The sequence below is a fragment of the Cibotium barometz genome, chromosome 47 (assembly GCF_041138505.1).
Source record: "Cibotium barometz isolate CiBa-2024 chromosome 47, ASM4113850v1, whole genome shotgun sequence".
Lineage (NCBI taxonomy): Eukaryota > Viridiplantae > Streptophyta > Polypodiopsida > Cyatheales > Cibotiaceae > Cibotium > Cibotium barometz.
In genome coordinates this window covers 16,714,871-16,741,983 of record NC_141092.1, presented here as the reverse complement: position 1 = coordinate 16,741,983, position 27,113 = coordinate 16,714,871, and the positions used below count along the sequence as shown (strand labels likewise).

At 39.4% G+C, this 27,113-nt stretch overlaps 1 protein-coding gene across 2 annotated transcripts; it reads left to right on the top strand.

Annotated features, from left to right (window-relative positions):
- Positions 1–154: 154 nt before the first annotated feature.
- LOC147611422 (homeobox protein HD1-like) lies at positions 155–17,839 on the top strand. Of its 2 annotated transcripts, XM_086784522.1 has the most exons (6): positions 155–1,554; positions 2,227–2,347; positions 2,548–2,741; positions 2,850–2,981; positions 16,941–17,084; positions 17,250–17,839. In XM_086784522.1, exons 1-5 carry the CDS (start codon positions 757–759, stop codon positions 17,079–17,081), a joined length of 1,386 nt encoding a protein of 461 aa, XP_086640648.1. In that variant the 5' UTR covers positions 155–756; the 3' UTR covers positions 17,082–17,084; positions 17,250–17,839. The 2 variants fall into 2 exon arrangements, with proteins under 2 accessions (XP_086640648.1, XP_086640647.1); XM_086784521.1 differs by having other exon boundaries at positions 16,941–17,839.
- Positions 17,840–27,113: the final 9,274 nt, after the last annotated feature.

Here is a 27,113-nt window from a genome sequence, read left to right as displayed (position 1 = left end):
CATGAAAGTACTAAGTTGGATCTTTGTAAAGCTAGGTGTTGCGAATAGAAAGGCTAGGTAAAGTTAGACCTTTGTAAAGAGTAGTGTTGTGAATAAAAAGGCTAGGTAAGGTGTCTGTTAAGTTTTGCACCAACCTGTGGAATATAACAGAGGGAACACTTTGGCAATTACCAGGTGAGCAATTTTACATGTTTGCTGGGTGTGTTGGCTTTGATGAGGGAGTAGCTCGTGGGGGAAATGTCTATGCCTCCTCACCGCACCGCACCGCACTCCACCGCCTCTTTGTCACGGGATGCATCACAAGATTGGAAGTAGGGCAGAAGGTTGTCCTAGCATGGAGGTTAGAAGACATCAATTGTGTCAGCTCATCTTGGGGGGGGGGGGGGGGTGTTGGTGTGGGGGATAAGAGGTGGGGGGTTGTGGTCCAAGGCTCCAAGGGCAATACGCGTGCACAAAATACTTTGAAACCTTAGGTGTGGGGACGGAGGCAAAGGTGGAACTACCTGCCGAGGGTTGAAAAGAGGGTGGTATGACAGAGATGTGTGGAAATGAAATGCTGAGTGTAAATGGACCCTCGAGTGGGGGGTGCGGGTGTAAATCATCCCCTTTTCCAAGACCCCTCGGTCCGCCAACCCTTGCTTCCCTCCATCGCCAGCGTCCCTTCTCAACCCCCTTCTTCATTGCCTGCCGCTTTGATTGATTGTCTGGACAATTAGGGTTTCTGCAGCTTCGTTTTTCGTTTTCTGTAGTATCTCTATGGAGGACAAGGCGTACGAGTCGAAGCTGGTTGCTCCGACATGGCTGAGCGGAGCCGTAGTCCGGCAGCAGGCAGCTGCCAGTTCTGGCTCCTCTTTTGTAAATGAGGGGCAGACTGACGGGACACGAAAATGGTGCGGTTGCGAGGCCGGAGGCCAGTGCGTCCAGTGCAGCTTCTTGCATCTGCAATCGTCCGGCGGCGGGGCTGGTGGAGGCGGCGGCGGGGGAGCGGCCGCTGCTCCAGGAGGCAATGCTGCGAGTGCTGGTAATAACCCTTGGCTGAGCTCGGCGGCGATGGCGATGGCGACGGCGACGAAGGTTTCGGTTGCCTCGACAGCAGAGATGATGGGCGGTGGGGCGCAGGGCGCCCAGCAACAGCAAGGGGAGGCGGGCATATTGGCGATGTCGCACGGAGGGTCGACGGCAGAGATAACACAGTCTCCCGCCGGCGCGCACGCCCAGCACGGCAGGGGGGGTCTGCTCGATCTACACTCCGACACGGCCAACAGCAGCGATTTGGTGGACGGAGACGCCGCTACGGCAGAGCACCAGCAGCAGCAAGACAATCAGAGTATATGGCAGAGCGCCCGGCTAAAGGCCGACATCTCGATGCATCCGCTATACGACCAGCTACTGTCCGCCCACGTCTCCTGTCTTCGCATAGCTACGCCGGTGGATCAGCTACCGCGCATCGACGCCCAGATAGCGCAGGCCTCGCAAATTGTCTCCAAATATGCTGTGCTCGGCCGCAACCACCTCTTGGTGGGCGAGGAGAAAGACGAGCTGGACCAATTCATGGTGATCCTCCAAGCTTCACCTTCCTGCAACTGGCGTAACGCTAATACAGCACAAATTAACCCTAAACCCCTTAATTGCCCTTACTCTGTGTGCGTGTGTGTGTGTTGTGCGTTTCACCGCCTCCAGAGCTCCATGTCTGAGCCAAAATCAACCTTCGAGCTAGCCCCATGTCTCCCAGCATTCCCTGCAAATACGTTGTAACCTTCTCTCTGCAAAAACCTAGCTTCCTGCATCTCTTCCATAAGAACTTCTTGAAGGCCCTCGACCCCCTAATTACACACAGAAAATTAGAGGGAGCTCTGATCTTCTACCTGCAAAAATCTGCGTGGAAAACCATTGCAAAATCAATAACAACAATTCCTGTTTGCGCCAAGCCCATAGCCATGGCCGTTCAAATTTTCTTGCACAAGCCGCTCTGCCTTCTCTCTCTCACACACAGACACACACAAACGCACGCACACACACACACTCTCTCTCTCTCTCTCTCGCTCGCCCCTTTCTCTTCATTTCATGATTTCCGCGGCCATCTCTCTGAGCATTAAATTCAAAACTCATCGTAATACGCACTGAATTTATGTGAAGTGACTGCTGTGCTTAACACCTTAATCTAGCCATATCTGCCGATCTTTGTTGCGACTTTCATGACTAAAACGGCCGCCATTCTTGGTGTAGGCGCACTATGTGCTTCTGCTCTGCACATTCAAAGAGCAGCTACAGCAACACGTCAGGGTTCATGCCATGGAGGCGGTGATGGCTTGCTGGGAGTTGGAACAATCGCTTCTAACCCTAACAGGTGATATCGTGTGGTGTTTGCCTTCTATTGAGTGTTTTTTTTTCCCCACCTATTAAGCAAGCATGCAACCAGCATGAACATTCACTCATCTTCTGTGCCTGCGGGCGTAAACCCTAACTGTGTTCGCCCTTCTGCAGGAAAGCTTATGTTTAGGGTTTCTTTTCTCAGGGCACTGGTTAACCTTGTTTCTTCCTGAACAGGTGTTTCTCCAGGAGAAGGGACGGGGGCAACCATGTCGGACGATGAAGATGACCCGGGTGAGACTGATCCTAGCATCTACGACGCAGCCTTTGATGGGCATGACAGTGGGGCTTTCGGTCCCCTCATCCCCACAGAAACAGAGCGCACCCTCATGGAGCGCGTCAGGCAAGAGCTGAAGAGTGAACTGAAAACGGTAAGCTCCAAACCCTAACCCTAAACCTAATTCTAATTGTTAACACTTCATTAAGCTTGATTCTCTGACTTCCTTTGGCTCATCTCTGCTTTGATTTCTGATCTCTAGGGCTACAAGGACAGGATTGTAGACGTGAGAGAAGAAATCCTTCGGAAGCGTAGAGCTGGCAAGCTTCCTGGTGATACCACCTCCGTGCTGAAGGCCTGGTGGCAAGCTCACTCCAAATGGCCCTATCCAACGGTAAGGATTCAAAGAAAGATCTTTTCCGGATTAAGTTTTCTAGTGTCAGTTGTTAGTTAACTTCTTGAAGGCTGCTTTGCAATTTACCTGTTTGTACTAGTCACATGTCTATAGGTAGCACCCATAAGTTTGCATTAGTCACAGGTGTAGCCCTAACCGGGTTGCTATGTCACTCGCGCCATGCCTGTTTTTGGGTATTTTGGCCATTAGAGTCACTCACGTCATGCCTGTTATCGTCGGTATTTAGGTCGCTAAATTCATTGGCGTCATGCCTGTTTTTGGGTATTTTGGCCATTAAATTCACTGGCATCATGGTACTCATTTTGAACCATTAAAATATTTTGGTTGTTCAATACATGCACTTATTTTGAACGATTAAAAAAAAGGGTGAAATGTAGAAAAACATGCACTATTTTTATTCAACTTGTCATTTGAAGGGTGACTGGTGGGTTTAAAATCATCTCTGGTAGCACCTAAGCCTCCCAAAGTAGAGGTTGTTGGTTTAAATCTACCAAATGGCGTAATTCAATACCAATTCTTACCAAAAAAAGAAAGAAAAGAAAAGAAAAATCAATGCCTTGAAACCTAGAATTCTAACTAATTGTGCTTGCACTAGTACGAAGAAAAGTTAATTGTATTGCACCTCTTAAAAGGGATTACATATTTACAAAGATGAATCCCTTGAAAAGATGATGCTTTATGAAAGGGTTGTGTCTACTGACATTTATTGTGTTATGTCCAAATTAACTTCAACATGCCCCCCTTAACATTAAAAGCTTAACTTAGTCCATTATTCTTGCATCATCAAAAATTCCGGTTGCATTTTAGTTCCTTCCTCATAAATTTGGCTTTAAGTTACATTTGTGTAGACCAAATGATCAATGTGCATCATCTTCTCATAGTGTTAAGGGTTCTTTGATGAAGCAACGATGCAAGATTGATTATTACAATAAAGGTTAGGAGACTAGAGCCTAGAGGTCTTAACATAGTTTGGAAGCACTTGAATTTGAAGCATGAAAGCAAAAAATTAAACTTGCATTTTTATGTAAAGAGATTGGAAGGGCATACTATATTTTAAAAAAAAAGCCAATGTGCCTATCTTTTTCTTTCAAAGTATAGGGTAGGAGGCCTTCAATTTCTTGGTGTGGTTGCCATTGTTCACATGGCCATAGCGATAGCCTTTTTGGACAGTATTAAGCTAAATAATTCTTTTAGGTAGATTTAAGAACAATATTAAGCCATAATTCTTTTCACATGTTATGTTGTCACATGTTGTCATGGCTTAATATTAAGCCATAATTCTTTTATCACATGTTGTCATGGCTTAATATTGCCTTATGGGCTAGACTAGATCTAGACCCACACACTATTTGTTTAACATCTTGTGATATGCCACCCAATAAATTACATAGGTCCTTAACTCCTATTAATAAACTTGCTTTATGAGACTATTAAGTGGTTAACCCATGTTTCACGCTATTCCTTAGTCCGCCCATGCAATGCTTGTATCCATCTTTGCTATTTAGAAACACAAGGCTGGGGTGATTTTGGGTTCAAGATAAGATGTTAAAATTATTGCACCCTTTCACAAGTGCATTGTGTGACACTTATCCCTCACACCAAAACCATAGTTAATGAAGTATAGCATGGATTAATTGGAGGTGATGCTACTTTATAGAAGATTCAAGAGGTTTCCATTTAATTCAGAAGTTTAAAATCAACATTTTGGGTTATATGTTTGACAGCCCAAGTTAGAGACTTTGCATACATCCTTCGAGTTACTTTATGCTTCCTTTTTTGAAGTCTACTTAAGGTTGTAGATGACCACTACAACCTCCTTCCCCTGAATTGTTTAAGGAAGCAATGCCGAGCACATAGTGTGTTCATAACAATTCAATCTTCGTAGCAGGCTAGTAACATCTTTGAGATGCAAGGAACTTATAAACTAATACTTGGCCAAGCTATATGGTCATCCACATATTTAGATACTAGCATCGTCGTAATTGTTTTTATTAGAATTTGTAAAAAAATTAAGTCCTGTGTTTTTCATAGGAATACTTTATTGCAAAGATTAAGAAATTGATATCATAAAAAAATCTATAAAATTTGATACTTTAGGAGTATTATGTAATTTCTCTTAATTAGTAAAGCATCCCTTATAAGAGACAAATGTTTCCAATTTGTGTGGATGTATAGCCCCTGAATCCCTTCATTGAGTTCTCACTAAAGTTCTATAAGAAGACTCACCTCCCAAAAGTAATTATGAAAATTATCAACACAAGTCATAACCATGGTCTTTTATAGCAAAATCCATTGTCCCAAAGGCCAACATATCTCCTCATGGTAATTTACTTAGTGGTGTATGTCATTTAAAAATTACTATCGCTCAAAACTTCCTCATTTGTATATGACCAAGGGACAAAGGAGAAATTTTGAATAGATCCAACAAACCATCAAATATTGCACTTTGAAAAGTCTTCAAACTAAGATTCTAGGAATCTTACTCTTTTTGATTACTACACCTAGTCAATTGTATCTTCATGATAACTCTAGGAGAATTAATAATGCATTGAAATGTGAATTGATAAGCATTGCTTATATCAATTGTACGAGTTATCGTGAACGTGTTGCCTTCACTTTAGAACCAAGCTTATTACAAACTAAAAAATCATTTTCACACTTATAACATGAATTAGCTTTAAATTCAACCATGCAAGCTCATGCTTATTACATACCTTGCATTAGTACTATGATTTTTTGTTATCACCTATCTCTTATTTTCTCAAATTCATGTGCCAATACATAACTTAAGCCATTTTTATGGCTTGATCGTAAACCTAGAATTAAAGATTGGTTATTTAAATATAGGACATAGATGCATGGAACTAAGAAAACATACAAACATTTTTGTCTATTGACAACTTGGGATTATTAAAGAGAGTTTATTTCTTTACCAATAAAGTAATAATTCGCCTCTGATAGTTGAAGATACCTACAACATGATGTCTCCGCCACTGCCTCCTAGTGAATTGCGGACATCGGTGACCCTTGTGCCTTTCGATGCTATGATAGCATGGTAGACTCCATGGAAATCTTGAGAGCTATTAAAGAACTCCACCCATCCTCCTCCTCAATGGATTTGGAGTGACATGCGTGGACCTCAAAGATTGATATGGGATCTGAGATAGGTTTTCCTTTGTTTGTCGGTACCACCTTGCAGTACTACCTTTATTCTGGCAATGTCTGCATCTCGGGGTCATCCTTTGGAATGTGTTTCTTACTTGGGAACTATGTCTTCAATTCCACTTTCTCTCTTAAAAATTGTATAGTAGACTCAGACACTCCCTTCTATTGAGCTTCTTGCATGGGTGGACACACCATTGTACTTGCTACCTTTCTTGCTTGAATCTCTTGTAGGCATGTTACCAACTGGTTCTTCCAACACTTTTGGAAATCAACATTCCACTCGAGGAACTTTTCTCTCTCCATTATGGAGTATATATTCTTCACGGTCTGCTCCCAAATCACCAACCATCTATCTGGCATAGTCTTAGTGACCTTCATACTCGACATGTTGCTAAACTTTAGGCAATTGAAATTGACTTGAAGCGGGGGTGCACTTACCCCACCTATACCCACACCATACCCAAAAATGGCTTCAGATCTACCTCGAACTCTTCGCTTTATTTTTCCCCTTTTGATGGATTGAATCACCTAAATTTGGCTTGGATATGGCTATTAATTAACCCCTCATCTGCTATCCTAATCTAGCTACCCTTGGGGAATGTATTAACTTCTGTTTTGCTACCTTAAGAACCATCGTTTGGATGCTTGTAGAGCAGGCTGAATTTCCCTTAGACATGGTCACCTAAATGCACCCCAAAAGGTTCCCAAACTTGAAGCATTGATGGAGAGATGGCCGCTCTACTTGCGTATTTCTTCAAGCTAAAGAAGACCTGCATTTTTTAGTTCTTGGGGCTACCAAATGAGAGGCAATTTGCTTCAAATGATGGCTTGACTTGAGGCTTGACTTTGCTTGACCTTGGAGACCTTAGGAATGACCTAGAAACTTTGATATGAAAAACAAAACTAGCTGCAACAAAAATGCAAGTCCGAATTATAACCCTAATTTTTTGATACCAGTGTAACATGTAACTAATAGCGATAGACTTAAGATGAGATTGACATAATTAATCATGGATTAACATAAAGGTGCTTGACAAACATAGAAGATGAGAGAGATTTGATCTTATCTTCTATATATTGATATGAAGGTAAATTACAATGAATGGAAAAGTAAAACCCTAAAATGGAGAGCTTTCTTCGATAATGATGTGGATGAAGCATGTAGTCAAGTTTGTTGGTTTGCCACAATATCTAAACTCTAAAGTCTACATGCATGACTCTCAACATAATAAACATGTCCAACTTTGGATTCTCATTAGGTGCTTGAACCAAATACAATGAAATGATTGATGGTAGAGATATGTTCGAGTCATTGACACTTGGTTAAGAAGGAGCTTGTGTAGCACGAGAGATCTGAGAGAGGTTGTAAACTAAAGTAAACACAAGAATGTAAGGAACCAAAGCTATTAAGAGAAAAAGAATGGTCAAAATAAACGAGAGGAGAGTGTGGTTATTAACAAGGATACCCTATAGCACAAGAAGTATGAGGTGACACACATTGTTATTTGAAGTTGGACTAGATATGTGGTTGACAAGGAGACCCTATAGCACAAGAAGTATGAGGTGACACACATTGTTATTTGAAGTTGGACTAGATATGTGGTTAACAAGGAGACCCTATAGCATAAGAAGTGTGAGGAAGTATACATTGTTATTCCAAGTTGGACTAGATATTGCAAGGTACAAGAAGGCATCTTGTATACGATGTAAGAAATGTAAAAGGTGACATATGACATCATCTAGACGGTCAATCATACTATTAAGATGGTCTTAGTTGAATCTTTGTAATTATGCTTCATAAGTAGCATGATTTAGTTACAAAGTAAACTCTTCTATATTTTGTTGTGAAGAGTAAAAAAGCAAACAATGTTCCACAAAGAATATTACTAGTTTTTTTTGTGTGAGTATTTGGCTATATTAAAAAAACACTAATATAAGGTGTTATAGTTACAAAGAAAAGCTCCTAGATCTCGGTAAAAAAAGAGCAAATATGCATTTTAATAAAGACCATCATTCATGTGCATACATTTACTATAACAAACAAAGGGAGAAATGAAAATAGCATATGTTTGTGCTTCAATGAAAAATAGTGCTCCTTCATAATAGCACTTCACTCATTTCATTTAATATCTTAAGATCATCATAAGCATGAGGGTGGATTCAAAGAAAATAACCTATAAACAAAAAACTATATCTAAAGAAAACCATTTTATCATGTGCGCACTTTTTGAGGTATTGTGGACATGTTTCTACCCATTGGCTAGCTCAAAAGCTGAGTGTGGCCAGTTTCATGTGTATGTAAGGGAATTTGTATCTATTCACTATATTCTTGTCCAAGCGCCCAATGAGTAGCCAAGTATAGACATCAGCCAACTAGCCCAAATTCCATTATAAATAGAGGGCTATGATTGAGGGTCATAAATAGAGGGCTATGGTTCGAGACTCTGATTAGGCATAAACATTTAGATTTATCATGATTAATGCCTAATCAAAGTATCAAACCCATGCACATACTTCTCTCTCATGCAAGATACATAGTAGATAAAGAGATGACCTAACAAGCTGTCGTATTCATATGCATGACTACAATGGAACTTGGCTGCTCATATGCTTGTTATTAATGTTAACTATCACCAAAAAAAAATTTAACTCTTTTGAGTGGAAAATTTTCTTCTTGGAGATTTATGTTTTTTGCTATAGAAAAGATGAATATTCATTTCTTTTGGCATTGAACGGGAAGCTTCCTCTGTGCCAAGGTTTCTACTAAGGAGAGTTGCATCCCCTTCTTCCTCTTCGTTTATCATAATCTCCACTTTCTCTCAACTTATCACTACTTATAGGATGCCTAACCAAGAGGGCTAGGGTGGGGTGAAAGGCACTTCTTACTTAATTCCAAAGCTTCTTCTCTAACATGTCTGGAGAAGTCTCCGTGGTGTAGAGTAAGTAATGTAACCACCAAGTTGGGGAGAGGTCGTAAGGCTTGTGTACACAAACAACTAGATTCGCTCTTTTACCAAGTCATCTTTGATCTACTCTTCGGCTTGATACGTATATTCTTGCTAAAGTGAATATGTATTGCTTAGTGCTAGGAGCTCAGGAGAGTTTAGCCCTGTGTTTGCAAATCTAGAACACAACATTGTGTGAATCCTTTGCTACCAAGTCTAGTTCTAAGACCTATACACCTCCCCTATCCCCCCCAAAGTTGGGTGGGGAGTTGTAATTTAACAATTTCTCAATTTGGTCTTCTTGTGCAAAATGGGATAGCTAAAAATATTAACGAGGACTTTAATCAAGCAGTCTGACCTTGATCCAAGTTCTAGATTTAATAAGAAAATGACATTTAGTATTCTTACAGGATTTAGGTACATAGGGTCCTTGATTGAGATATATGTTACCTTGACATGTAGTTCATGTTGTTATACATTATGGCATTGATTATGGACCTCAATTGAGATATGTATTACTTTGCCATGTAGTTCATTTTAGAATACATTGTGGTACCAATTGTGAACCTCAATCCAGGTACTTTAGCCTCCAAGTTTGTAACATGCAAAATCTTTGGGAGTCGTCTTTCAGCCCTAAACACCTATCTTGGAATAACTTGATTCAAAACACAAGCAAGAGATGGAGAGAAGAGAGAGAGATAGTTGAGTTTCACTATATTCATATAGTACAAAAAGGTAACTGACGAAGGTGCGACCATGGACACCTCAGCATGGCCAATACTGAGTACACGTCGGGAAATGCACATGTCAGCTTGTTGTCTTTAGAGAACATAATGCCACTATAGAGAGCAAAACAAAATTTGCTTGGCTCCAAACTCAAAGTAGAACTGTGAACACATCACATCCCCATGAAAGAATGTGCACAAGCGGAAGCAATGAACATGAGAGAGAGAGAAGGATTGCGAGCAAGAACTGAGCTTTATTAGCTTGAGGTTACAGAGTACCAGAGCCAGCAAATAGGGCAAGGAATGATATGTTGAATGAATAAAGGGATCACCTCTTATATACTTGTACATGAAGCAACCAGCTGTAGGAAAACAGTCCGACAGCTCCACGACAGCATAAAAGAAAGATGCAATATTTTAACACACCTATGTTGGTCGACTGTTGTTGGCCAATAGCAAAAACACATGCTATGCTTTATTTGGCACCGACCAGACGAGAAGCACAAACTAATGCTAGCCAACTTGATCTAGCACCCACCGGAAGTCTCTTGGGATTCCCTCTACCTTGCTTAAGCCCTAAAAGTTCTGTTTTTCCTATTGTCCCTTTAGGGAATAGCTTACGAACTAGCATGTACATGTCATGCACATGACAAAGGTTGATAGGTGGCATGCTCCATGTTGGATGAACAAAACTCCCTCATAGTCTCTTTCTAAGGTCTTCTTAAAAATTTGAGATGTACTTGTGAGTTTGTGTCTTTTTTTTTTTGGGGAGGAGGGAGGGGCTTTGGGACCCAACATTGTGTTCTTCAATTTAGTTGTGTTAATTAAATCACATCCACAAGACTCATGCGATAAGTTTAGCCCATTTATCATAACAATTAGATGCATATGTGTTATTAATTGTTAATACTTACGATTGGAGTGATGCCATTTTTATAGAGAAGAAACAAATGTGTCATATGTCGCTATTGTAGAGGCATACATGGTACAAGATGAGTAGTTGTACTAGATGCCACAATAAATTGAACTAACGCTTTTTAATCACTCATACTTGAAATATGTGTATCTGTGATCCATTGAGAGTTACATATTTTTTACAATTATTGAAACTAGATTTTGTACAAAAAGATGGTGATCCTTAAATCAAAGTAATAGTCTAGTTTAAGAAAATTTGGTTTTAAGTTAATTTTAGTGATTGGTTTATTACTATCTTTAGTCCCTTGATTATGACTAGTCTTACGTACACGATCCCAAATAATTAGTTGGGTTAAATTGTAGAATGGATGCCACTTTTGTGCTAGTTGTGGAATACATGATTTTTAAATAAATAATACCATATTGGATAATTTGGGAAAAATCTCATTCCCACTTGAAACATGGGATCATGGTGAACTTGTCCAAAATTGTGTCGAAACCCCCTCATGTGACATATCATTGGAAAGATCTTAAAGAGTAGAATCTAGATCTACAATCTCCGGCAAATTGGAGTTGGAATGTTTAAGATATCTCCAAAATTAAATGGAGTGAGTGATTCCCAAAATATGGAAATTTTCTCAAATCATTTAATATTAACTTAAATGTAATTATGCAGGCATTGATGGTTGAAATTGTCATACTTGTAAGAGTCTTATGCCATTCTCCTATGGTTGTGTGTACTATTACTAATTGTCATGTTTCACCGTTTCTTTGTGAAGAAAATGTGTCTTACTCTAAGCTTCTTAAAAGCTTAAAGAAGGTCTAGATTGATATCTAGGTCTTTGTATGCATTAGATACTTTAAAAACTGGAGCTCAGGGTCTTGATGCCTTATGAATTGGAGAATTCATTTGTCCACAATTGTCGAATTAGGTGGAATATCTTGATAGAGATTGAAAGAGGAAGCTACATCTTGAGAAGTTACTTTCATGTATATTAGAATTAGATAGTTCACGTGGATAGCTTCCAAATATTTCAAAACAAGGAATTATTTTTTGAAAGGAGAGATTCTTTTACGTAATAATACAACTTGTGATATAAATTTTTTGGGGATACAGATCTCTTGAACTAGTTACATGTTAGTTATGCCTGGAGATTCGATGATGTTTAGTACGAGTCACCATGATCAAGCTCTGACTAGAGAGCCAAAGATAACTAGTATATGGATGGATGGGAGGTTAAGTAATCTACTGCTGCTAGGGTTTCTTGGTATTTTGAGAGATTCTCATCTTCTCCTCCATATTTGTGTGTGAAGCATTGAGCTAAGGTTAGGATTTTGTTGCTTACACCTTTGAAGGTTTAATTTTAGTAATAGTAAGTTAGATGGCCATGTCTATGATGTACATGTGACACTTTGAAGGGGTTGTGTCAAAGATTGCATGCGATGGCAACATGGACTCCAAAAATCTATAGGGTGAGCATTAGTTCTAGCTTACCCATAACAGGTGTGTGGATACACCAAGTAAGTTATTCAGAGAGAAATCACCATGAAGATGCAATGCGTGTATTGCTTGTTGTAAATGTTTAAAAGGAGTAGGTGATCTTGACACTCAAAGAACATCATGGAAACAAGGAAGTAATTCAAAGTCATTGGCAATGATTGAAACATGGAATTGATTGGTTTTGGAATAGATCAAGCTAATCATGGACCATGTTTGATTTTGGAACAAATATCGAAACATTTGTGATATTGTATTCTTAGAGGTTCCTAGTTGTTTTGTGACATTTTTCCTTCGAAGATGCAACTTGGAAAGCTCGGCATGTGAGTTGTAGCTTTGTCCGCTCTTTTTCATAAGGACAAAAGGGAGATGTTACGACCTTTGTGATTAGAGTGTTTGAAACTAGCATGGAATCCATTCCCATCATATCTAGATAGGGAGGGACTCATTTATGTGTAGCACGAGGTCCGACCACTAGGACATAGGGGTGGTGTGGCTCATCATGTTCACAATAGTGGCTCGAAGGTGGGAGGTTAAACAATCTATCCTATGCTAGGATTTCTTGCTTTTTTTGAGAGTGCTTCATCTTTTTGTGTAGAGATTTGAGAGAGAGTCTAGCTAGGGTTTTTTTCTTGAGAGAGATCCCTGACAACATAAATTATAGAATGTTGGTTTCTATTTGACAAAGATTAGACATAGGTATAAAGCCTTCATTATTTAATGGTACTCAAGGGGATAAGTGAGTGCACATGCCAGTAGCTCTTCTAAGCTACACCAATCAATAATTGATGTGAATTGTAGTCATTGATATATGAAGAGCTTTAATGAGTTAATCACAAGAAAAAGAATATGCCAGGCTTACCTATGTGGTGCACATGGTTCTCTAATGATGGATGATTGATCATCCCATGCTTGTTGTGGCTTGACTTGGGGTGAGGCCGGTTGGGGCTTTTAGGTTGAAACCTCTCCAAGGTTTTAAAATATTGATATAACTAACTGCCCTAGCATGTGGAAAGCGCTTCAATGATAGACAAACATGTAAATATTTGGGTGTTAAATTGAATCATTGTGCTTTATTATTTCTTGCACCATTAATAATGCTAGTTTTTAAAGATCTTTCAAAGCCAATATATGTGCTTTGTAAAGAATACTTTTATGCCAAAGTAGGTAGTGTCTTCTGTGACAAGGTTAGCTAATCAAGGTGGAGAGGGCAAGGTGGTGGTTGTTGCTGCTTATGAGCTCATAAATCATCAATGAGGAAGTCGTTTGGAATACAAGATTAATAGTTTTAGCTAGTTGCAAGCTTGAAAGCCTAGGCCAGAAACCTCTTGACAAGGATCTTGCTAATGTAGTACTACCGAGGACTTGAATTTCTTGCTTTTTTTGCGAGTGCTTCATCTTCTTCATCACGTGTGAGCTTTGAGACAAATTCTAGGGTTTGTTGCTTGAGAGAAGGCCCTAACAACATAAATTATAGAAATGTTAGTTTCTATTTGACAAAGATTAGACATGGATATAAATCCTTCATTGTTTAATGGTACTCAAAGGGATAAGTGAGTGCACATGTGATTAGCTCTTCTAAGCTACAACAATTAATAATTGATCTGAATTGTAATCATGGATACATGAAGAGCTTTAATGAGTTAATCACAAGAAAAATAATATGCTAGGCTTGCGTATATGATAGACATGGCTCTCTAGAATGATGGATGATTGATCATCCCATGCTTGTTATGGCTTGATTTGGGGTGAGGCTTGGGTTCTCGGGATGGGGACCTTTTGGGTTGCAACCTCTCCAAGGTTTTAAACTATTGATATAACTAACTTCCCTAGCATGTGAAAAGTGCTTCAATGATAGACACAAATGTAAATATTTGGGTGTTTAATTGAATCATTGTTCTTTATTATTTCTTGTATGCTTCTCACCATTAATAATGCTAGTGTTAATTAAAGCTCTTTCAAGGCCAATATATGTGCTTTGTAAAGAATACTTTTATGCCAAAGTAGCTAGTGTCTTCTTTCTGTGTCAAGGCTAAGGTCCAGAAACCTGTTGACAAGGATCTTTGATTAATGTAGTATTTCCAAGGACTTGAATATTGTTAAAGAGAGATGGGCCTTTTGATTTCTAAGCTCCAATGCGGAGGTCAATGTTGAAGTTGAAACTCCATAAAAGGATAATAGCACAGCAACCCTGCTTCAATACACGAGCAATAACCTCCTTTGAAGCTTGTTTTCGTTAGATCCCAATTGCTTGCAAGTTTAGGAAACTTCATAGACACGATGTGTCTAATTGTTATAGATATCAGTTCTCACTTCTAAGCTCATCTGGACTGCCACTTAATAGATAATTTGTGGAGAGAAAGCCGTTGCCTAGGATACAATCCATCCTCTGATGTAATCTAAAAACATATTCAGTTTTCTCCTCAGAAATGCCAATCATGATAGAAGCTTGTGGACTGCCTCTTGGAGATATCCATGCAGCATACACATAGTTCATCAGTCTGACAAGATGACGCTCACCCAATGTTACCAAAACAGCTGAATGTTGTGAATCGAGAACGCTGGCCGAGCTTTGCAGGGGCGTTCCCAGAGAGGGCATTGCAACAGAGATGAACAGTGACAAGATCCAAAAGAGAGAGAAAGGAAGGATGAACGGTGCCAGAGAGTTGATTGTTCTTGAGGTTGATCAGAATCTGCAGAGAAGGGCAGTTAGTTTAGCTAAGTTCAGGTAACTCACTTTGAAAAAGCTATTTGTGTTGGCACGTTAGAAGGTTTGGATATGGCGGAGCTATCCAACCACTCTGACTGACAGATTGTTACTGAAGATTAAGGCTATTGAGATTACCATGCTCTGAAGGTACGCGCCCATTGAGGCAATTGTTAGTTAGACGTGTTGACATCTCAGTGTAATTGTCGACGATGCAAAGGTTGTGACAGCCCTGTCATTTGGCTAAGCTCAATTGGAATGCACCCAATGCTGATCGGCGAGAAGAATGAGCACATCTAAGCTCACAAGTCTTGCTAACTCTAGAGGCAAGGTTCTCTCTATGGAGACGTAAAGAGACCGTTGAAACTGAGATCCAATAGTGAAAGTGCTCAAAGGGAGCTGGATGGTGCCGGTGAGCTGGTTAAGCCTGAGATCCAGCAGTCTAAGAGCTTGGCATTTTTCTAGGCCAGGAGAGAGAAGACCTTAAAAGGTCGTCGTTGCTAAGCAGTCTAAAAGAGGTGCCCCGGGGACGACTTGCATTGCTTATATTACTTGCCTTCTGCATTTAAAACACAGTTTCTCTTCACGCTCATTGGCTAGTCTTGCATTGCTTATATTACTTGCCTTCTGCATTTAAAACACAGTTTCTCTTCACGCTCATTGGTTAGTCACCGTTTAACCTTCCAATTCATTCTATTTTTAGCTCATTGGTTAGTGCTGGAAAAACACTATTTTCTCAAAATTTTGAAAACTTTCATATATATAAAATTAAAAAGTCTCCTAAGTGTTCTGTGAGGCATGGCTTTAAGGTCGAGATCAGTGCTGGAAAAACACTATTTTCTCAAAATTTTGAAAACTTTCATATATATAAAATTAAAAAATTATCAATGAAAAGATTTTTTTAAATTAAAAAAAAGGTATTTATACTATATTCCCTCAAATTTTGCAAGTATTGGTACCTTCAAGTTATAAATTTGCAGGTATTTTTTAAAATTTGAAGGTGATATTACACTAAACACGGGTTTTTTTCGAGCACTGGGACTCGAGATGTGTGAGGGAATAGATGTTACCCAGAATGATGGAACTGATCATTCTGTTGCTTGCCCATCACTTGCTCAGCAAATAGTTGGGCCCAAGTATGTGCCAGGCCTTGGCAAATTTCAAGCTTTGTGTTTTCTTGGACCCCCTCTTATGCCTGGCCACCTGACATCTCTATTAGGCATTCCAGAATGGTAATGCCAGTGGAGGGTAGTTGCTGTGCCCATAGGCAGAATACAACCCTCTGCATGTGAGGATGTGTCGGCTGCAGCAAGCTGGGATTGAACCCAAGACTTTCTGCAACTACCAACTCAACTACATTCCGCGGATCAAAGTTGTTCATCATGGAATTATCACAAGATCATGGATTTCTCTGATTTTGGTGCTCCAATCAGTGCTCGGGAAAAACGACAACTTAGTGTATTTTTACTGACTATAATCATGAAAATTTGCCTTCTCTAAAACTGGGTAGATTGAGGAATTGTCTGAGTATTCATGCCGCAGATCCAGGCGAGTTTGTTTATCATGGAATTATCACAAGCTCATGGATTTCTCTGATTTTGATGCTCCAATCAGTGCTCGAAAAAAAACTGCAACTTAGTGTATTTTTACTGACTAGAATTATGAAAAATTTGCCTTTTGTGCGTAGATTGAGGAATTGTCTTTATTTCAATTGAAGTATCCTGGATAACAGAAGCATTAACATCTTAATGTGTTTGAGCACATCGGATTCATTGTATGCAAGGACTATCTCAACCATAAAGGATTTAGATTGGTACTAACCTACCATAAGACAGTGCACATGATCTGTGCTAACAATGTTGTCAATAATGATTTGGAGTAATGATATGCTGCAGCTCTTTGACTAGTTATATGTTGGTTCTGTTGTAGAGCTGCAATCTTGTTACTGATGTCAATATACATGTATGTTGTGGACGTGATCAGGAGGACGAGAAGGCCCGGCTTGTCCAAGAAACAGGACTGCAACTGAAGCAGATAAACAACTGGTTCATCAATCAGCGCAAGCGGAATTGGCATAGCAACCCATCATCAACAGCAGCTCTCAAGACCAAGCGCAAACGATAGATGGTGAGGACAGTGTACTGTAATGCGGCAGCTAATCCAGCAGAGTATCATCTCTCTGTATAAAACAGGCGACCCACGATTTTTTCCGCCTTTTCTTTGCTTTAAAACTTTGAATGTAGAGCTGTAGAGCTAGAAGCTGTCGAGCCTCATCGTGGGTCTTCATGCCAGGGTAACGCTTGATGAAGCTGCACCGGGAGCACACCTGTTGTGGGCATTATAATAGCGCATATAGCAGAAGAGAGAGAGAGAGAGAGAGAGAGAGAGAGAGCTTGAAATAAGAGCAGGTTATCAATCAATCATCACATGTATATTTAGATTAGATTAATTTCATAGAAGCTGATAATTAAGCTATGCTTAGTTTACTGTTGCTGGGCTACACATTCTTTGTACAAAAAGGCGAGGAGTCTCCTTGTACATCTGCACCGAGCTTGCACCCAAGTAAGACCCGGACAATATCGAGCTGCTGTTGCATTATCCCCTGCAACATGATCATCAACTGGGCCATGCAGATTGGCGGAATAACTCCCACTAATCCACCTCTTAAGAATTAATACCTCAGCTGCTGCTTCTGCTGCACAGCCTCAACGCTATGAACTTGACCCAAGCAATAGGCCTGGAATGTCCTTGTATGATTTTGTATCATTGCTTCCTAGGCTTGTTTGGTGTACATTATAGCAAAAGCTATTAAGTTTTTTCCCCAATCTTTCTTATTGGAGAGAATGACAAAATGCAGGTTAATATAAGTGACAAAAGTGAAACTCCGGCCCTAATTGAGCATGTACATCAAACATTAATCATGTTGACACCATGCATGGCAAATGCATGTGCACATACACACGTGCACACACAGGCAGGCATGCATGAGTACCACCATATGCTGGCTGTGGTACTAGACCTCAGAAGTGAGCTACTCTATGTGTAAGCCCTGCAATCAGTATCAGCAATGCTTATGAGGGGGCTTGGTTTCATCTGTTGGTTGGTAATGAGAGGCTGTGATGCCTCCATAAGAAGCTTGTTTACTGGTTACTGTCTATCCATCCATCACCAAATCATGGAGACATTGTCAGAACATGCATGTGAATGGCTTTGCTTCCTCAACGAATCATTCATAATACTAATCAGTTGTAATAAGAAAGGAATATATTCTCTCAATCTTGAGTCCTTATGTTTGCTTCAGGGTTGCTTTTTGATGGGTGTCATCCTCGTTTTTGGGCAATTAAATACAGCCACTTATTTTGAATGGCCATAAAAAAATAAGGTTAAATGGCCACTATTTTTTATTAAACTTGTCATTTTGAAAGGTAACCTGATGTCTAATGAACTAAGGCTCTTTAAAACTTATCCTTAGCTTAAGGCTCTTTACATTGCTAGAAAAAAGCTTTTAAAAGCTACTCTATAGGCTCTTGAAAACTTATCCTTAGCTTAAGGCTCTTTACATTGCTAGAAAAAAGCTTTAAAAAGCTACTCTATTATTATCATGTCTATTAGTATTAAAGAGCAGCATAAAAATCCATGTACTTAATAAAATCTCTCTCTCTCTCTCTCTCTCTCTCTCTCTCTCGGAACTAATGTCAAAACACACACTCTTTTTTGCTAGTGTGAATGTGAGTGCCAGTGTACACACTTGTGAAAAATTGGAGTGGAACTCATAGCCAAACTATGTGCTCTCTCTCTCTCTCTCTCTCTCTCTCTCTCTCTCACACACACACACACAAACACAACTCTTTCTCTCTCTCTCTCTCTCTCTCTCTCTCACACACACACACACACACGCGCACACAAGGTAATTTTTTGTCGGATAAACTATATTAGCTATTGCTTCAAAAAAACACCCATGAAAAACATGAAGTACAAGGAACATAATCTTTATGACTTCGAGGTTTGAAAGGCTACTTGAATGGTTGAGATCCATTATACATGCAAAGATCAGAACATAGCTCTACTCTCTTGGTAAGAGGGTACAACTAAAATGTGGCCATACATTTAGATTGTGTATACCATAATAATGTAACATAGTGAAAGGACATCCTTTGCATGGTGCATATTTATGCTAGCTAATGCACTTGATGGAGAGGATTTGTTTTAGAACAATAGATATGCTCTTGGTGTTATAGATGTGAAGGATTTGCATTTAAGGTGATATTCATAGTAAAAACAATCATTGGCAATAACAAACTCCCAAAAGGTGGTATAAAGCATTGACATCGTTAACACCTAGGCATTTTTTTTGTGAAGCTTGTAATTGCATATAGTATCAATTAGTACTAACCTCTTATATTTCATGGATGGTTGCAAGTGAGAAGGTGTCGTTGGGTATGTTGAATTTCAAGTTTTTTGTATTGATCTTGTATTAATTCAAAGTTTAATTGTGTATGTTTATTTATGTTATTGATGCAATTAATGCTTAAGTTTCATTCTCGCCCCCTTGGTCATTATAATATTGGTGATGCTTAATATACTTACTTACACAATGTAAGTGATTAATGATGCTTCTTTGATACACTTAGTGTAATACACAATGTCTTCTATGATGAAGCAATTCAAGATTAATTGCACTGCTTAATGTGCATACGTGGCATTGATATGTTCTTCCTAAAGACACAGCCGTTGCCTTTAATTTAGACTAATAAAGTGATGATTGAATTTCAGGCTACTTCACTTATGGCATCAAGACACTCATATCTTGGGGTTTAGGATTCTACAATTATGTAAGATGTCGGGCATTGTTACCTAGCCCTAGCCTTGTATTGTGGTAGTAAAAAAATTCTTTGTGATCAACTTCTCGAAATATTTTCAAGTTTGGGGTTTGTGACATCTATCCTTGGTGACATTCCCCCATAAAGCATCAAGTTAGCTCATCCAAGAAAGTACAATACATGTATCCTTCTTGCCATCATAGTATTGAAAAGTGAAAGCTTTACAATTGATCTTACTACCCTTCCTAGAATGTTGAGCATAAAGAGTGGCTTCAATAATCATCCGGATTCTAGAGACTTTAGAATCTCACAAGTTTACATTAAATGTGTCACTACTATTTCTTTGGGATAGATTATCTTCTAACTCTCTTCTCAACTCTCTCTCTATAGCTATTTGATTGTGCAAAGTGTTAAGTTTCTCTTGGATAGATGGAAGTTACGGATTCACTTGTGATAACGAAAATTTAAAGAAAAATGGAAGATAAATTATAAGTTCTGACAAAAAGAGACATAAAAGTGGCTTATCTTTCACTCGATGGTAGAAGAAATAAAAGTGGCTTATCTTTCACTCGAATGACGAAACAAAACAACTCATGACCAGACATCTAGTATGGTTTGTCACAACTTTTAAAGTTCATGCAATGCTCAGGTATTGAGCATTGACATGCAGTTAAACATATCTTTAGGCAAATACTTGCAAGACACTCAAGATCTTGGATTGTTGTATGCCAAGGGGGATAATTTAGAACTACAAGGCCTTTCGTGATTTTGATTGGATAGGTGATGATACATGATACTCCACATCTAGAAAAGCATAAACCTTATGGAATAACAAAAATAGATATTCTGAATGAATTATTTTGTGTATTAAGATATATCACCACAATGTGAATAGACCATTTCAACATGCACGGAGACAGCCCTAATCGCATTGTGGTAATTTGAAAGATAGTAAAGGAATAAACATTATGAAATGAACAAAAACATAGCATTTTAAAAACATAATATTTGGAATACAATATAAGGGTTTAGGGTGCATGCCTTACCGAGAGAGGGGGCGAAGCTTTGATAGCAAGAAGCACGTTGATGATGGACAAGCACACTCTCAGAGAGGGGAGCAAAATGTTACATTGAGGGAAAGGACACTGAGGGAAGAAAAAGTGTACACATTGCCAAAAATGGGGTATAAATAAACAAATCTACATAGAAATAGAGGTGTACGGCTACATGATAGATAGTAGTATTGTGTCACTTCGACAATAAATTTTCACGTGACAGAGGTGTAAGAATGATGACATGGACAAGTTTCTGCATGTGTGATAGAGACGTGGTAGTGGTGCATTAAATGCTCATGCATATGTGAAAGACACATGGAAATGGTGCCCTTCTTAGGATGTGGTGATTCTAGATATGTTATTTATGTGTATTAAGGTAGAATTAACACAACACAAAATGGCCTATTTTTGTTTGTAGGGACACAGCCTTCTCATGTTGTGGTGATTTTGGATAAATTTTTTTGTTATCATTAGGAGAAATTCAGACTCTCAAATGGGCCCTCTAATTAAATATTAAAAAAAGAAAGGCCAAGCCAATGAGAGTGCAAGGATGCAAGATTCATGTAACTAAATTTGTAATTGTTTTGAAACAGGTACTTCATTTACAAGGCAAACATTGTGCATATGTTACAACTATAGGTGGTGGCAACTATGGAAGGGAGACTGTCTAAGAATGGATCAAGATATGCAAGATGGAGAGCATTCTTCTATCATAAATGTGGTAATAAATTGGTAGGGTCATGACCCAATCATTATTAACATAGAGAGCCATTGGGCAATGAGTTTCCTTAGACAAGAGATTCGAATGATGTGTAATGATACCCCTCAAAATTTCTACTTTGAGTTAGATGGTAGAAAGGTTGGAACTATAAATGAAAGTTGTAAGACATGCCATGATTCTAAAGAGCCACATATCCTTGAGGTAGTGGAATGATTGTAATTGCACCTCTTTGAATACAAGAAGACAACATTACAATCACCAAAAAGATTAATTGTATTGATGGAAAAAGAAGGGAAACTGTATTGAGAACGTACAGTTGCCAAAAAGATGGAAAATTGTATTGAGAATGTATTGCAATGCAAAGGATTGACATTAACTTTCAAAAGTTTAAAGACTATTGTATTCCTTTGTAGCATCATCGTTGTCAAGCTTAATCCTTTTTGAAGAAGGCTAATCATATGTATTTCCCTCAAGGTGCTTCCTATCAAACCTTTGCCTTCCATTTCTAAGAAACTCATGCTTTCCATAATCCGTTAGCACCTTGGGATTAATGACACCAACCGAGAGTTCTTACGCTCTGCGTATAACAAGTAGTACAAACTTCTCAATGCATGGGTGACTGGTCCTTGTCCAAAGATTTGCAAAGCTGTTTGCTTTTCCAATAACATTACTCTGTCACTATTCCACCTAACTGGATAGCCCCCAAGATATTTTGACAAGGTCTCGATTGCAAACAAGGAAAAGCTATGTTGTCTTTGGAGAAATTCTTGTGGAAAATAACAACATGACATTGTGGATACTTGAGCCACTTTAGAGTCCTTTCTTCAAACCCACTGCTGGTACGTTTATCTTTACCACGATGGAGAAAATCATACTCAAAGACAAATAACTGCAACTAAAAGGACTTCAGAGAATTTAGAGTAACCTTCTTGAAAGGATATACAAAAAACTTGTGCTAGGGATAGGGATGATGAACAGTCATCTTGATTTTCATCACTAGTAAGTAGATTATCATGCCAGAGGTTGATGCTAGTTGCCATCTCTGTCCCCTTGGAGGGCTCTCCTTTCTCCAAATTCCTTCCCAAGTTTTTTGAGTCTCTCTTTAATCTTTTGAAATTCTTCTTCTATGGGGAGACCTCTTTCCTCATAGCTAGCAGCATCCTAAAATTTCATTGATAATGGATCTGAGCCCAAATGAAATTGTTTATCGCTTGGAGGTCTTAAGGGATATATATTTATCATTCTCTTCATCAGAAACAAAATCTTCCTCATGTTCAAGATTTTGGGTAATGATCCCAAGATAATAGTCTTCCTTAAGATCAAATACCAAAACATGATGGTAGCCTCCTATAGGAATCGATGAAAGAGCTGGAGTGGGGACAACATCCACTTTCGGTGGACAGACACATTGCACTCTTCTTGAGAAACTGGCAAAGATTCACACCCAAGCCGGTCAATATCAAACATTTGGCTCTCCCTTTCCTCCTCGGCTTCATCAATTTCTTCCTCTAATTTGATAGGTTCATCTTCATCTTTTGCCACCTCAACCACTTCTTTCTTGACCTCATCATTAGCATCTTTATCACAATCATTATCTAGCACACAATGTGTAGGAAGCAGAGCATACTATATTCATACATGACGAGTCGAAACTTGCACCAATGGATGGGGAAAATCCTATCCACCATCTTGAAAGTCTCTGGCACCTTGAGAAGGTCCCTAACTATTAACCTTCTAACTAAAATCATGGGAGTAAAATATTTTGAAATCACTGATGTGTACAAACTTTGCAGAATCAATAATAACTTTGCTTGATGAAGTGAGATTCCAAATTTCCTACTCTTTCTCAACAGTTTCCTCCTATTATGCGCCGACACAATAATGTCATTGAGAGGAAAATCAGAATTGAACATTGTTGCAATGTTGGCCTCCTTGTGTTAACCAAAACATACTACCTTGCACAAGAGAGGGAGATAAGAAGATAGTGATGCCATGCAAGGGTCGACGATTCAGAGACTTGCATTTAGCCAACCCTAATAAGGGTTAACTCCCCTATGTGAGGCCGTAAAGGGGATCACTCCACCTCCACTTGTGTCACCCAAATGGAGATCCACAAGCTAGGTAGTAGTGAGCAAGGAGGAAGAAGGAGGAAGAAGGGAGCTATGGAGAGCTCTACCTCCACTCAATGCCAATGTGCATGCAAGAGGGATCTTGAGAGGAAGACAAGAGAAGGGGGAAGAGAAGAGAAGCTTAGACTAACACCATCCACTCCATGCATACACCACAATCAAGCAAGCAAGCATTCACAAACACAAGCTTACAAACATAAACACAAGAGAGTGAGAGAAAGAGAGAAGGCAAGACTCAATTGTGACAAATGGGATTGTGTCTTTTCATATTCCATAAAATCATTTATATACATGAGCTCACTTTTTACAATGGTCGGCCGCGCCTATTTACAATTGGGGGCTCAAAATTGGCTTCCTAGCTCTATGTACATCTAGCTTATTCCTATGACCGGCATTACACAAGCTGTAAGCTCAGTCATCCCATATATCTTTTCTCAATAAGCGCTTTTAGTGCAGTTACATAATGATGAATTACAAGAAGCATAGTTATGCCTGAAAAATGATGTTAACCAGTGTGGTTAACACAGCTCCCTCCCGAATTCAGGTCCTTCCTCGGAGCTGGCAAGGGATCTAGTGGTAGTAGATTGAGTATGTGCGGACGAAGTCTTATCGTGATGTGGGGTGTGGGGAGGGGGGCGATTGAAGACTTTGTAACTGGTCCAGAAGGTTGTCTCCATCATATCTTCAAATGTCTGTATAGGCGCGCATCCACCGGATGCACTCGAAGGCCATGCCTTGACTACCCTTGTGGTAGTGTCGCCAATCTGGGAAGGTCTCCAAGAGAGTGATGATGAGGTTAAAGAACCGGATTGTGGCCAACACTGCTCGATCGGCACTTGCTTGTATTTGTTAATGAAGTCATGGATGCACTTGAGCATGGTGTCCTCTGTGCATGGGTTCTAGGGCATTGGGAGGAGCTAACCACGGGAAGTTGTAGAGAAGCTTTGGGTTCTTTTTCTGCTCCTGATAGAAAAGGTTCCAGGACCAGCGGGGTGGTAGATTGACAGATATTTTAGATTGATGCAGAGCTGGCACTACGCCTTGCAGTATTGCTCCCATATGAAGGGTTTGAGGAGGAAAAGCCGTCGCTAGGTCGGCTTCTTGCCAATGAGTTCAAACGTGATGGGGTGAGCAGTTGGGAAGGGGGGGCTGTGGTAGCCTCCATGTTGACGAGGGGGGTGGTTGGGTGCTTGTGCTGGGGGGAGGAGCTAGGAGGAGAGGGTTGATGTGGGGGAGATGAGGGTGGGGGTGGGGTGGTTGGGTGCTTGTGTTGGGGGGAGGACCTAGGAGGAGGGGGTTGATGTGGGGGAGATGAGGGTGGGGGTTGCTGATGGGGGTGGGTGCCCACCAGGGCTCCTCCATCATTGTCGTTGTTGTCTTTGTCTGAGGAGGTGTTGTCAGGGCTTTTGGAGTGGAAGAAGGCTTTGGCTTCTACAGCTTCTTGGCGGGTGAACTCCATGGGGAAGGCCATGTCGGAGTCGTCAAACTGCATTATCCTCATGGCATGTATCACCTCCACTTATAGATGGCACCGATATGGTAGAGGATTAGGAGACCCTCAACTGAATACGATGGGAGTTCGTAACATCGGAGGGATTTGTATGCTACATAGACGATATTCCATCTGGTGCAGTGGAGGTACCGGAGGGCGTCGGCTGTTCGGGGGGAGGAGTAGGAGTAAGGGAATAGCCCAGCTTGGATGGCGAGGTCAATTGGGTCGGTTTGCTCTGTCTCGCTGGGTTGCCCAAAGCTGTAAGATTCCTCCTGTTCAGTATCTAGAAGGTTAAGACATCACTGTACACTTTCCCTTGACTTTAATCTTTGAAATAGTTCATTTTCTCTTAAATTAACTTAGAGAGAGAAAATGTTCTAGATAGAGGTAATACAGTTTTGAGATATTTTTGGATACAAAATTACCCTTTAATTTTAAGATGAATTCCCCTGAAATAGAAGTTCAAAAAGAGTTTTCCAATGTGCATTAGAAACTAATTGAATATGTGCACTGGACACCTTAACCTAGGGGTACCTATTTTCAGAAAATTTTGAATTAAGGTCCAAAGAGTGTTCTAATGGGCCTATGGGATTAATCCAAATGTTTGGATAAGAAAAATGCAAGAAGAAAAGAAAATCCACCAAAAATGAGTAAATTTTCACATAAGATGAAGAGTTGACTAGTACTGGTACTTAATCTTGAAAAATGTGAATTTTGACACCTTACCCAGCTTGGGGGACACTCCAAGGAGCCAAGGACTTGCCTTTATGTAGGTGCCTAGTAAAAAAGTATTTCCCTCCTTGTTTTCATCATTTTCAAGCATGTGGCACCTTAGCAAACTAAATTGAATTGGATCAAAACTAGATAGAAAAATGGTCCAAAAATGACCAAACAGAGCTAGAAAATTCTAGAATCAGTTTGTTTGGTTAGATGCTCACTTTTTCCTATAAATAGAGGGCTCCTCCTTTAGAAAATTTAACAGTGTGAATACACCGTTACCCTCATAATTTCTCGACAGCATTGGACATTGATTTTTACCATAAATCAATTGTTCTCTTGTTTTAACCTCTTCTAATCTTGGCAAAGTTGCTTTTAGAAGTGAAAGGAAGCTCTCTCCTCAATCCAAAGGACCTCAAAAATCAAGAAGTAAGCCTAATCTTGAAAGGTTTACTTCCAGTTTTCATGAATTCTTATCTTAATAAGTTTTTCTTCCATAATCTTGCTTAATTCTATTCTAAGAAATAGGAATGGTTGTCTTTGATTGATGAATCTTGATTTCAAGCTTTAAGAATGTATAAGGGAACAAATTAATAGGATTCTCAAGGTTATGTCTCCTGAAAAGGCTTTCCCTGTCTTCTCTCCATTCCAAACCATGCTAGTCTTATTAGAATCATAAATGGATTAGATTAATCTCTTTTATGATGGATTTAACTTTCCTTAATCTCTTTCTTGATTAGAAGGATTAGTGATGCTCTAAACATGGTTAATTAAATGGATTGAGAATCTATGCATAAATGAAATTTTATTATATGGAAAGTGTTATTTTGAAAATCCATGGATAATGCGGGGAAGTTGTGGCAAAATTTTTAGAAGTTGAATTTTATGCATAATAAATTTTTATGCTAAAAGTGGAATTTTGAGCATTCTCATTTCATAGAAAATGCGAGGAAGCCTACGGTAAAATTTTTAGAAGTTGAATTTTATGCATAATAAATTTTTATGCTAAAAGTGAAATTTTGAGCATTCTCATTTCATAGAAAATGCGAGGAAGCTATGGCAAAAATTTTATCATTAGAAAATGAATTTAAATTTATGCATAATAAATTTTATGCTAAAAGAGGAGTTTTGAGCATTATTCATTTGCTAGAAAAATAAAGAAGGTTATGCACAAATTTTTCTAGATTCATTCAATTTATGGGAATTATGGAAAGATTCACAT